At 36.9% G+C, this 13379-nt stretch overlaps 2 protein-coding genes across 6 annotated transcripts in view; one reads left to right on the top strand and one right to left on the bottom strand.

Moving 5' to 3' along the window:
* LOC113400289 (uncharacterized) overlaps positions 1-13379 on the top strand; it is a 215511-nt gene that overhangs the window by 80160 nt on the left and 121972 nt on the right. The gene's annotated exons all lie outside the window — the stretch shown is intronic.
* LOC113400262 (protein split ends) overlaps positions 1-13379 on the bottom strand; it is an 84439-nt gene that overhangs the window by 3224 nt on the left and 67836 nt on the right. For 2 of the 4 annotated variants that reach the window (XM_064217435.1, XM_064217436.1), the window contains exons 11-19: positions 3623-13173; positions 3313-3476; positions 3173-3231; positions 2983-3054; positions 2799-2905; positions 1832-1956; positions 1038-1183; positions 698-901; positions 11-172 (exon numbers count right to left, since the gene is read on the bottom strand). In XM_064217435.1, the coding sequence (XP_064073505.1) occupies positions 11-172; positions 698-901; positions 1038-1183; positions 1832-1956; positions 2799-2905; positions 2983-3054; positions 3173-3231; positions 3313-3476; positions 3623-13173 (10590 nt within the window). The remainder of the gene's footprint in view (positions 1-10; positions 173-697; positions 902-1037; positions 1184-1831; positions 1957-2798; positions 2906-2982; positions 3055-3172; positions 3232-3312; positions 3477-3622; positions 13174-13379) is intronic. The other 2 variants (XM_026639772.2, XM_026639773.2) reach the window with 1 other exon arrangement.

Genomic DNA, 13379 nt, shown 5'->3' with positions numbered 1-13379 from the left:
GTGATATTACCTGTTGGTGACCAGGGGTAGGCGCCACGTTGACGATGCCGGCGGCCTGCTTCCGCTGCAGGTAGGTGATAAAGCCAGCCGTGAGGTTAGTGGACTGCTGTAAAACGTCCATGTGATCGCGTCCGCAAGGCAGCGCCAGCAGCATACAATGTTCATTCTCCAGCTAATTATTACATATATTCATTAATAAAATTCGTTTGTAAGCTTTTAAAACTGTAATTGTAATTGTGAGCCGAGATGGCCCAGTGGTTAGAACGCGTGCATCTTAACCGATGATTTCGGGTTCAAACCCAGGCAGGCACCACTGAATTTACATGTGCTTAATTTGTTTATAATTCATCTCGTGCTCGGCGGTGAAGGAAAACATCGTGAGGAAACCTGCATGTGTCTAATTTCAACAAAATTCTGCCACATGTGTATTCCACCAACCCGTATTGGAGCAGCGTGGTGGAATATGCTCCATACCTTCTCCTCAACAGGAGAGGAGGCCTTAGCCCAGCAGTGGGAAATTTACAGGCTGATTATGTATGTTATGTTGATGTAATTACATATTGGTTAATCAGCAGTATTTATTCAACAGCAAACTTGAGTAATATTTTCTTGTAATATATTGAAAGAATATTTATTAAAAATATTTCATATGCAGTAGATTATTTCAATGTAATCGTGTGTAATGTAAACGACTGACCTTCATCTTGCGGTGCACCTGGTCGAGCTGTGCGGGTTCAAGGCGCATTCGCTGCGCGATTCGAAGCAGCGAAGCAGCCGTACCGTCAGAGTTGCGTAACAGTGCGTCTGCCGCCACTCCGGGGTTTCCACCCACAAAATGCATCTGTACCGCAGCTGAATCGTTTTTCAAGGCCAGTAACCCTTGCCACATTACAGGATACCGCTGTCGAATGGAAGATTTTTTAATAAATTTCCAAATAAATAATCTAGACGGCTAAATAGTCTCGCAAAACTTTTTGTGATCTAAAAAATGTTTGGTCATAAAATATATAATTTTATTGTATCTGGACATTACTCACCCGCAGCAACATCTGCAGCGAATCGGCCTCGCGCGGCACCTGCGACGCGTGCGGCGGGCCGGGCGGGCCGGGCGGCGGCAGCGCGGCGGGCGGGCGCGACGTGCCGTGCGCCGGCGGCGGGGAGCGCCCGCAGCGCACGCCGTACACTGCGATGATAAGGTTAAGAGTTACGATTCGCTCAGAATCACCGTACAGCGTAATACGTACGTATAAAAGTGTAAACTACAGGCAGCAGGCCGAACTTTTTAAAGATATATTAAAGTAGTAAACTTATAATGACATAAAAAAGCGGCCTTAACTAAAATTTTAACACCAAATCAAATTTTGTTGCAACAACAACAAACAAAAAAAGGTATTTTAGTGACGGTCGATGTCCGTTGATAAAGTATATTTAATTTTGGGTTCCGATTAGATAAATAGCATAACCTATCGAGTTTTTTTTTGGGTAGTTTCAATTGTTATTTTGCTTTAAGCCAAGGAAACTAAATCTTGTCAGTATTTAATCGGACCAATAAAAAGTTATTGATTTTCCACCAGAGCTTGGAAGATGGATGGTTTTACGACAGGACCAGAAAAATTCAGGAGGGTCCTGAATTTTACTGGTCCCGTCGCATGCACCATCCCATTGGATTATATGTTGCCCACATACTCGTAAGTTATAGCATTTACCCCTGCACAGTTTTTTATTCTCTCTTAAGAATGGAAACCGTAGCCGAAATCAGTCAAGATATTAAAAAGATAGTACTTTAAATAAATATTAATTAATAATAGTATTTTTTTATGTAAATACTTACTGATGTGCCTATCGTGCGGCAAGGGCGAGGGCGAGTGCGCAGGGCGCGGCACGCGAGCCGACGGCGGCCGCCGCAGCTCCAAGGGCGGCGTCGGCGCCTCCGAGCCCTCCGCCTCTAACGCGCCTCTGCGCATAGAACATACATTTTTGGATACATTATACAAAAAGTCGTGCAGCAGTTTTTAAATTACAGTGAAATATATGATGTAAATTTATCGAATAGCAATTTCAAAAAGTATTGCACCTTGGACAGCCGTACCATCTTCCCAGAGGGGCTTGCACAAAGCTCTACCACTAAGTGAGTATGTCATGTTAAGGCTACACACTACATACATTAAAATATCTAAATATGTCTTATTCCGGGATATGTCAAATTCATGTTCAAATATAAATGTATGAGAGAAAATGATATGATTGTTTTCTTTTTATCATAGTAATTATGGTTTCTTGACAAAACTAATAGATAATAGAATCGCGTGTTATAGAAACGTGTATAGTACAACACAATTTAAATGTAGCGTCGACAAAACAATCCGTCGTTAATTTGGCGAATGTATTTGGTTATATGACTTTACAAAATATTTCGTTTGCGTAAAGATCATTTTCGCATAAAAAATAAATAAAGTTCGATGATTTTGAAGACGCACTTAATTCGGATGTGGTTGGTTTTACTAATTTTGTCGATGATACATCTAAGCTATACATTTATTTTTTTATTTATTCAAACGAACTTCGGATTTTTTATTTCTATGTCCCAATATTTTTCAAATAGTATCACCTATACTTAATAGTTTACTACTTTTATAATGAATTCTTATAAAATATATATAGATAGTCATTTCGATGTTCAAATATTATCAATATCAAATATTTTGTATTTAACTAGTGCTTAGTTATAACCAAAGTTTCCTTGGGTATTTCTTTATTTAGGAAATATCTCAAACTTACAAATTAAAAGTTTTACATACCTTGTGAAAGAAGTGGGTGTGGGCAGGTTTTCGTACTGTGTAGCACGAAAATGCTGTTGATACATTTGATAATGGTGATGCGAAAAATGAGGATACATTCCTTCGCCCTGTTAACAGATAATTGATATGTTAAAGTCGAAAATATTAAAAAAAAAACCGCGTCTATAAAATAAAAATTAATTACATTATGATATACCGAGGTGATAGGAGAAGTCTGTTGATGTGCAGGCGGAGGACTTCTAACTAAATCTGCAGACTATTCCGGATAGCATGAACAAAATTACCCTCTTTATACATATTTGATGTTTTGTAAGATATATATCAGGTACTCTAGGCAACAAAAGGATAAACTAAAGCAAGCATATCACACTCACCAATGACACTTGGCCTTGAGGACTGACTGCAGGAACACTCGTGATGGTTACTCGTGATCCTGAAATATTACCAAATGTGAGTATTAAGAGAAAAAAGAAAAATCTTCGTTTGACTATTATCTGGAGGCTTTTTAACGTACCGGGGTGATGTTGGGGTCCGACGACAGCGACCTGTTTCGAGTGCGGCGGATGGTGTGCGCCGCGGGGCAGACTGGCCGGTCCCGCGTAGGCGCCGCGGAATCCACGCGATGCCCCTGCCACACCTCCCAGCGCGCTCGCCGCACCAGCCTCTCCTTCTCCGCCTCTGCAAATATAAAGTAAATGATCACATCTCGTTTATTAGTCGAGAATATTATGTTTTAATTTTTTTTATGGAAAGTGTGACCACACTTTATTAAATGAGTCAAGTAAAATAGATTATATAATTTTTTAATAGTGAGTGGAATTTACCTGACGAGAATTGGTGTGACACGGTCGGGCGGATGATGTACGGATGGTGGACGATGTGGAAGGGCCGGCGATTGGACACGCGCGTCTGTGGCCTCGGTTGCACCGACCGGCATCATATTAGACGGTACATTGTCGACGATGCGGCGGACGTATCCGGCATCTCCTACGACAACCTCACCGGGTGCAGCAGGGGAGAGATCGGCGGCGGGTGGTAGGAGTCGTTCTATTTCCGGTTGTCGCTCGGATAACGGAAGCGGCCGTTCATGCACTATCGGAGAAGCACCACCGACCCGATTCGTCGCATTTGCAGCTGCTTCAAAGGCACTTGCTAGTTTGGCGCTTATCTCAGATATCATTTTCTTAGGCGGTTTCATTATAGGAGTTGGATTGTTAGATGGTGGAACAACGACTGTAGAAGTGGTAGTTGTCATTTTGATCGTAGTTTCAGTTTCAATCTTAGAAGGAGCGATTGGTTCGATTAATTTTGCAATTTTAGTTTCCTTAACTGCGTCATCCTTTTTAGCATTTTCATCGCTGCTATCTAATGAGGCATCGGACAGACTCCTATCTCTAGTTCTTTTTACTCCTCTTGGAGACTTTCTTGTGTCACATTGAGATACTTTATCAATATTCGTTTTAGCGCCACTTAATCTTGTAGATCTTTTTTTATTACTTTCTTTATTATTCTTAAATTGAACGGTAGAACCTTTGATTACATCATCAATAACGTCATCAACAGTGCTTCGTTGAATATCCTTTTCCTGTAGACGTCTGGATTTTCGAGTATTTGCTGAAGGAGATGCAAAAACTTCAATTTTTTCTTCTTTCGATTTCTCTATACCTTTCACTTGATCTTTCTGTGTTATACTAAGAGTTGATGTTGCAATTGCATTCGAATGCCCAGAAAGTGGACTTTTTATAGTCAAAATTAAGCGGGGTCTTACTTCAGTTTTATTTGGTGATGTTACGGTTTCATCTCCAGAGTCTTCGTGAAAATCATAGACATCACCTGGCATATTGTTTAAATTACTAGTTACCAAATTTTTTATTTTTTTATCCACTTTTAGCCTGCCCCTGCCACGTTTTGAACTCCCTCTAGATGGTTTATTTATCTGACGAGTTTGAACTCGGTCTTGATTTTTATCTGTTCTTTTACCACGAGCACTTCGACCCCCCCTTTTTCCAGTAGGTGTTGTTTTTTCTATAACAGATTCCTCATTTAAATTACTTTCATGACATGTTTCTTCTTTGTTCTCTATGTGTTTTAAAGATTCTACTTTGGATGGCTCCACAGCTTTATTGGATTCTTGTTGATCAACCGAGTCAACTGATAAATTTGTCTCCATTTTTGAAATATCTGATCCTTTTGTGATAAGGTTGCTTACTTCGTCCATATCATCTTTCTTTTCATCTAAATGCTCATTACATAAGGAATCTACTTTTTTAATGACAGACTCAATATTCACATCTTTAGCTGTCCAGTATTCATTTTCTTCAATATTTTTTGTATCGTTATTAACATTTAGATTATGATTAGTAATTAACCCAAAAAATGGTTCTTTGTCTTCTCTTAAATCGGATTTTTTTGAATTATCATTAATATCGTAAGAGGCGTTAATTTTATCATTATTTTCTTGTATGTTAGGTAAATTTTCATCTACTTTGTTTTGACTTGTAAATTTTAAATCATTTTCTTTCGAAATATTTTCTGACTTTTCAATAAACGTTATTGAAAAGTCATTGTCGTTTTTAACTTTTGGTATTTCCGGGCTCAAAGTCTGTTTTGACATTGGTATATTGGTATTAGTAGTAACTTCTTCTTTATCTTTAGCGGCATAATCTGCACTTTCTCTTCTATCATGACTTTGTGGGATTAGTGTGATATTTTTACCAACATTTATTTCTACTTTTTTTTCTGGATCATTACTAATTTTGATTTCATTTGTATTGTCTTTTAATAATTCCTCGAAGTCTGTTTCACATTTGCTTATATTTTCCACAGGTGATGTAGAAGATGCGGATGCTGAATTTTCGTAGTTTAATTCTTTACAAGGCGCCTCAATTTTTTTATCAAATTGGTCGTGTTGTTTGTTTTGAGAATCAGGATCACGCTGAGTATGATTTAGTAATGATATCGACATATGGTTATCAACGTGATCGCTTTCACTTCTTGAATGTAATCGTATAGTTGCTTTTGGACTTGAAGTTTTTAGTAGTAAAGGTGTCATAACTACATTACCAAGACTTGAAGTAGTCACTACAACAGAATTAGACTGTTCTGGTTTACCTAATGAAGTCGCCGGCTTTATTGTAGCCATGGATAAAACAGAAGGTGATCCTCTGTTAGCGTCCAGCTGTACAACATTTGTCATGGGACTTGTTGTAAGCAATCTTTGTGAATTGATAGTATGTATAACATTTGATCCATGTCCTCTACTAACGGTAGTTTCTTGAAAATTACAAATGCTTGATTTACCAGTACCTTGTATAATAGACGAGGTTGAATGAGAAACACCAGCTACGTGTATAATAGGTGAAGAAACAAATGGTATGTGGTTGTGTTCAGATTTACTCGTTTGTGTTTCTCGTTTTTCAATCAATTGACTCTTGTTATTTAATAATACTTTATTAGAAAGATGTAACGCTGAATTGATATTATTAACGTGTAATGCATTCGGCATTGGAATAAGACGATTTGGAGCCATTACTGTATGATTTGAATTTGGTGGCAATCTTGTTGGGGACAAAATAATGTTAGCTGTATCAGTAATACTTTCCGTTTTCCTGCAATCTCCTGCTATAATCTTTTGCTGGTGCATCAGCTGTTGATTATTCACTCCGGTTCCTTTGGGTTGTTGTATGACGTTATTAGCGTTTATTTGTTTAGAAATAGGGGCCAGAACTGGTGTCACCGGTAATCTGTTGAAATGTATTGGGGTACCTTGTGTTTGCACTAGGACTGAATTAGGTCTATTAGGGGAAACCATAGTTCTAGCACCATGAGGAATATGCACAGTTTGTATTGGACTAAGTGGTGGTTGTTGCATTCTAACTACAGTTACTTGACCTGGAGATCGTTGTTGAAGAGCAGTCGGCGAAGGTAATCCAACTGCATTTATGTTTTGTGGCGAAGTATTTAATATCATATTTGATAAGCGAGGTGAAGTCATGGGATCTGTTTGTTGACTAGGCTTCGGACTTAGTAATATTTGTTCATTAGTCATTCTAGGTGAAATAACAATACCTTGGGGTTTTTGGTATATAATATGAGGTTCTGGAATTTTTATTGTAGGTGGCTGCATACTAGATACTTGAGGTCTAATCATCTGGTTTATAACTTGATATGGTGGATTCACTCTATTTGAATTTATTATAGGCCTCAAAGTATTGTTTACTTGCATGTTTTGACTTTGTGGTGCTTTTATCTGAACAATATTGGCCGTTATGTGAGTAGGCTTGTTTTCACTACTGTCTCTATTTGGTATTGAACTAACAGGAATATTAAGAAGATGTGGTTGTTCTATCAACTTATTGTTTGATAAAGTCCAAGAGGTAATAACTGGAGTTGCAGTAGATGTTATTTGTTGGACAGTTTCTTGCTTCGTTAAAATCGGCTTACTTTTACTTTCAATGGAATTTTTAGGTATTTCATTTGACTCTTTAGTTATAGTTTGTACTATATTTGTCTTCGGCTTTGACACAATAATATTAGATATTTCTGTAGTTTGCGCTAGACTTATTTTCGTATTATTGTTAAGGGATTGGTTAGCGGTTATAATGTTTACTGGTAATCTTTCAATAGGGTCTGAATTTGTTTCCTCGGTTTCTTCTGTGTCGGTGTCAATTAAAAGTAAATCATTGTCAGAAACTGGTGTATCAGGCTTCATTTCCATTTCACTTGCATTTAAATTTTGAACTGCTTGTCTCATTTCTTCTGCATCTTCTTCAGGAATTAATTCATTTTCAATAGGTGTACTCTCAATTTCTATCTGATGAACAGTATTATTCTCCACTTCTTCATAACAATTATCAAAAGTATTCACCTTTCCGCCAAAACTCTCACCCAATAATGCAGCGACGGCGTCTTCTGTTTCTTCTTGAGAAATAATTGCACGAGGTTTTTCTTCTACTTTTTTATCAATTTTACAGGAATGTGAATCATTCATACTTTTTTCCGATTGCTTTTCTGTGTCCTTTTCTACATTAGGTATACTACGTACTGCGTCTTCACTTATTTTTACATCGGTATCTTCTTCATTTTCAAGATTAAAAGACGTAAGACTAGTCTGTTTATCTACTTCAATATCAAGTGGTGGATCTTTAGGTAATGGTACTTCACTGATATCTTGCACAATATTGTCTATTGGAGGTGGCATTGGAATATCATTAACTTCAATATTCCTAGTTAGATCATAATCAATTTCAATACCATCATCTACTACTAAGCGATTAGGAGTATCGCATTCATTATTTTTCATATCATTATTTTCGTCTGATTGATTCATGAATGGGGGACTATCTGTTATTCTTGGTAAACTTGGAGATTCAGATAGAGACTTACTATCATCCGACTTATCAGTCAATTCCACTTTCTGTATATCATTAGGTAATGGTATATCAAGCAACATCGTTTTAGGCGATAGTTGTACATTATTTTCCATGTAAGTACCCTCCATTTTTGGGATTTTTTCATGATGATAGCTATGATGATGTTCTTTACGACTTTGTCTTTCTTCTCTATTTTTCTTTTTCTTTTTCTTTCTTTCTCTAGATTCTTTTTTGCTTTTATCACTATACTTATTAAAAGTAATCGATTCCCTCTTATAATTTATATCTCCATATTTTAATTCAATTTCTGATTTTTTTGAAGCAAATTCGGTTAAGCCTTCCATCTTAGTTCGATTATCATCAATGTTTGAACTGTCTGCAAACAAACGAGCTTCGATTGCCTTACTAACAGCATCGACATCCAGGCTATTATCATCGTCCTTAATGAAATATCTTTTTTCTTTCCTCTTTTTTTCTCTCTTTCGCCTACTATCATCTCTCTCTTTAATTTTTATCTCATCATTATTTGGCGTAGCTTTTTCATTGCTCGTACATATCTGTGACTCAAATTCTAGAGGAAGAGACTCTGTTTTAGTACTTATGTTTCCTGAATCTCTGTCAGACTCATCTGAAAGGGGACCAAATATATCTTCCATCTTGCCTTCTTTTTTATTATTGTTGGAAACTGTTTCAGCTATTAAGTCATATGACTGATGCGGTGAACGTCTCTCCTTCTTAATTTTTACTTTTTCATCTCGTAGTTCATCAGTGTCAAGACTTTCGCGAATTTTCTCTTTTCGTTTTTCTTTTTTATTACTATGACGACGACTTTTATCAGAATTTTTATGTTTAGTGTCTATTTCTGAGGTAGTTTCATGAGCAGTCTCTGTCTTGGTATCTTCGTCAGAAAATGAAAACTTATATTTCTTCTGTTTCTTTTTATGTTTTTTACGTATCTCAGATATATTTCGATTTGATGGAATAGATTCATTTTCAGATGATAAATCATTAGGATAGTTTTTTGCGAATGACATTCTATAATCAATTTCAATGTCTAAGCTCGATTTAATTCGGTTGTCTTCGCTGTCACTTTTTCCGAATAAATTTAAAAGAGATGTTTTCTTGACTTTATCGTCACTTGATTCTTTAAGTTCCATATCTTTAAATTTTTGGGATGATTCAGAATCTGAAAATATTTCTTTTTTTATTTTATCAATAAAATTAGGACCTCTATTTATATTTCGTTTAGCATTCTCTTCATCGGACGTATCTGACATAATGCGAGTCCGTGAATTTTTACGAGATAACTTATTGCGGGAATCTTCTTCATTACTTGCTACATCAAAATAATCGTTTGTTCTATTTCGATCATATTCCAGACTCGAACCATGCGATTTCTCACGCTTTTTGCTATGTATTACAATATGATCATCATCGGTTGAACTATCCATAGAAGCTTTGTGACATTTACGGCGTTCATTTTCAGAATCACTATCTTCATCCCAACTTGATCTTTTCTTTTCTTCTCGTTTTGCTCTACTTTGTTTCAACTGACTAAATTTAGCTTTAATTTTTTCCTGGCGTTTTTCTTCTTCCTGCTTTTGCATATTCTTGCATGATCTAGCTTTAACTTTGTCATACATGGAAATATATGTCGGTTCATCATCAATTATATCAAATATTGAGTGTTTTTTCGGTTCGTCAGAATCGGAGGTGTCTGTACTTTGAACTTGTTTACGATTTCGTCTTTTATTAGGATCATTACGTTCATCCCTACTTTTACGATCAGTAGACATTCGCTTTTCCCGAGTTTCTTTTTTCTTGTCATCGTTTTTCACCTTACGATCTTCTTTCATCTTATTACTAATTTCTGCTTGTTGTAAAGCATCTTGTTGCATTTGAAGTTCTTGGATCTGCTGCAACTGCTGTATACGTTTCTTTTCTTTCATTTCTTTTCGCATTGCTTTTTGTCTTTCGTCTTCTTCGCTGGATCTAAGTTCTAACGTGGCAAGAAAATCAATATTATTTTGAAGAGATTCCAATGATGCATCCGAGCTTCCAACCGACTTATCTTCATTGTCTTGTGACGGACTTTTCTTAGTTTTATTTTTCTCAATGCCGGGTTCTTTAATATCACAATCTTTTATATTAGGAAACATATCATCTGGAGGTTTGACCTGATTTTTCTTATCATCTTTTGTTTTACTTTCAATTATCTTAGCGAAATGACCTTTACTAAACTTAGTAGTCTTATGTCTTTCTAAGCTCCTTGAATCTTTAGATTCGCGACGTTCCACCTGACGACTTTTCTTATTGTCTTCATTAAGACAGTCTATGCTATCTTGCGATGACATTCTTCGTTTATGACCAATATGTGACGGTAAGCTTGAACATGAATTAAGTCGCTCTTTACGTTTAGAATCGAGATTAGGTGAATCAACTGAATAATGTCTTTGTTTCTCAGATATATCTGCCTTAGTTTTTGTCGTATTTTCTAAGTAATTATCTACTTTATTCTTGTAATTATGATCACCACATTCTTTTTCTTCTTTTAGTTTATGTTTAAAGTGTTGATCTCCATATTCTTTTTCTTCTTTAATTTCGCTTTTAATTTTTAGTTTAGTATCCAGTTTATTATAGTCATGAGACTTCGATATTTCTTTATCAACTTCAAGTTTATGAATTGTATCAGCACCTTTAGACCGAGCTTTTGGCTCTTCTTTTATGTCAGCAGTATCCAAATCCTTTGATTTCAATGAGTCATGAGACGCTCTCGATGTTGTGGAATCTGTAGAATCTTTTCGACAAATATCTCTAGAAGATTCATCTCTCGAACTCTTTCTGCTTTTTGAATTATCAGTTTCCTTTTTCATATCTCGTTTAGGATCACTATCTTTTTTAGACCGGTCATGTTTGTGTTTTTCTTCTCGTTTTAAACTTTTGGTCAATATGTCAACTTCAATCAGGTCTCTCTTTCTATCCCTTTCAGTTTTATCTTTTTTATGATTCTCATGACGGGCACTCTTGTCATCATTATGTCTAGACTTTTCAAGTTTGTCCAATAGCTTTTCACCCTCTTTGTCAGCCTTAACCTTATCGATTTTCTCGGAATTAAATTTAATGTTTAAAATATCTTCTTTTGATTTACGTTCTTTTTCATTTCTGTCAACTTTGAAACTCTTGTTACTTTTAGATCTTTCTTTTTCAATATCTTTATCAACACGGTCTCTACTATGTCTAATTTTATCACGATCGTTTTTGTTATTTTCTTCCTGTATCTTGTCATTATCTGTTGTGGTTCGATCAGGTGAAAATAATTGGTTATTAGTAATTTTTGATTCATCAACTGTCTTATCTATAGATCTAATACAGTCAATGTTCTCTTTTCCAGTTTTATCTTCTTGCAAAGAAGCTGTAATAGGTTCACATTTTTCTTTATTATTTTTATCGTTATATTTACCATCCTGATTCGGTTCTGAATTCTTTTTCATTAATTCCACATAATTTATAGCATTGAGATGATTGGCTGAGTGTACTTTATATGACACAGTTTCTTTACTCATATGGTTTTGAAATGATTTTTCTTTACATCGTTCAGTTTCTTTTTTCATTCGGAAACTCGATTCATGCATTTTACTTTCTTGCTCTAGCTGTTGTTTAATGTCTTCTTGGATAATCGATTCAGTTTTCGTATCATATTCGCTCTTAAAAATATATTTTTCATTTGGATTCATTTGAATGTCTAATTGAATTGTCTCTTGTTTTATTACTTTACCATCTTGACTACGTATTTTAGTTTCATCGCGAAAGCAATTTCTTTCATATTTACTTACTAATGAATCACTGGTTTTATGAACAGATTTATCTTCGACGTTATCTTCTTTCTTAATGGTTGTTATTTTTTCTTCATGGCACCGACTTTCTTTCAAAATATTTTGATCCAATTTTTGCTCCTGAGACGCCAAAAAAATATGATCTAGTGGTCTAATCAGATTGGCCTTGTCAAAACCAATTTTATCGCTCGAAGATTTGTTTTCATCTAAGATTAAAATCGACGAATTTCTTCTCTTGCTCTCATGTTTTTCATGTTCGCCATCCAATTCAGCTCTCGTCTCTACCCGGTCTCTTTCAATAGGTGGCGACTGTTTCTTCTCGGAAAACTCTAATACCGATCTATCAATGGAAGGTGTTCTTGTTCTTAATCGTGATTCATGTAAACTTTCAAAATCAGTTATTTTGGTTATTCTCTCCAGAGGTATTGGATGTATACGTTCAATTTCATCTGGCTCTCCCAACGAAATCATACCAGCAGCAGACGTTGTCGTTGCAGAACAGGGTACCGTAGTGGCAGCTACGGCGTGCACAGGGAATGGGTATCTTAGCACACGTGGCACAGCCGTTGGCAATGAATGTGGGCTACTTGCTGGACTTGGAATCCTTGCAGCTCCCTCCAGCCGCTCCGAGTCCTCATCAAATACGGAACGTTTTGCAAGTAAAGAGAGCACGACCTCCGAAGGTTTCACTTCGTTGACGTCGAGTTCGAGCAAACGATGACGAAGGCGGGCTCGATCAGGAGCGTCGGCATGAGCGCGCGAGCCGGTCCACCTTTCGTACTTCTCGTCAAGAGAGCGAATACGCTCCTCGAGTGAAGGAGAGTGTGGGGCGGAACCACCGCTCGAGGATGATGCGGATGGCGGTCGCGGCGGAGAAGCGGGTGCGGGAGGTGGAAGCGAGCGCGGTTGTGCAGGTGCAGCGCGTAGTAGCTGCACAGCGAACTTCGGTAGTGGCAGACTCATTGGTAAAGGTGGTCGTTCACGAGGAGGTCGACGTGGCTCAGTGGGAGGTGCGTCTGGCTCATCGCGTAGGGGTGTTCCAGCGCGCGATGTTCGCGAACCCCGAGATCCCGATTCATCACGACGGCGTCGATGTCGCCGTCGAGAGACGTGACCGCGAGATCCCGATCGCGATCGCCTCGATCCAGCGCCGGCGCTGCGATGCCTTTCCTAAAACAAATAACTTTACTTTTAAGGTCGCGTTATCCATAAATTAGCGACAAGTATTTAAATTAATTAAATATAAATTCAATATATTATAAATAAGTTTTCAAAAATATAACAACTGTTCTTTAGAAATGTTGGTGGTATATGGAATAAGATTTTAACAGACATCCATTATAAACTATATATAATTGATATATTACTAATAAAAA

The sequence above is a fragment of the Vanessa tameamea genome, chromosome 17 (assembly GCF_037043105.1).
Source record: "Vanessa tameamea isolate UH-Manoa-2023 chromosome 17, ilVanTame1 primary haplotype, whole genome shotgun sequence".
Classification (NCBI taxonomy): Eukaryota; Metazoa; Arthropoda; class Insecta; order Lepidoptera; family Nymphalidae; genus Vanessa; species Vanessa tameamea.
Note: the sequence above shows the minus strand (reverse complement) of the source record. Positions and strands in the feature narration are given on the sequence as shown.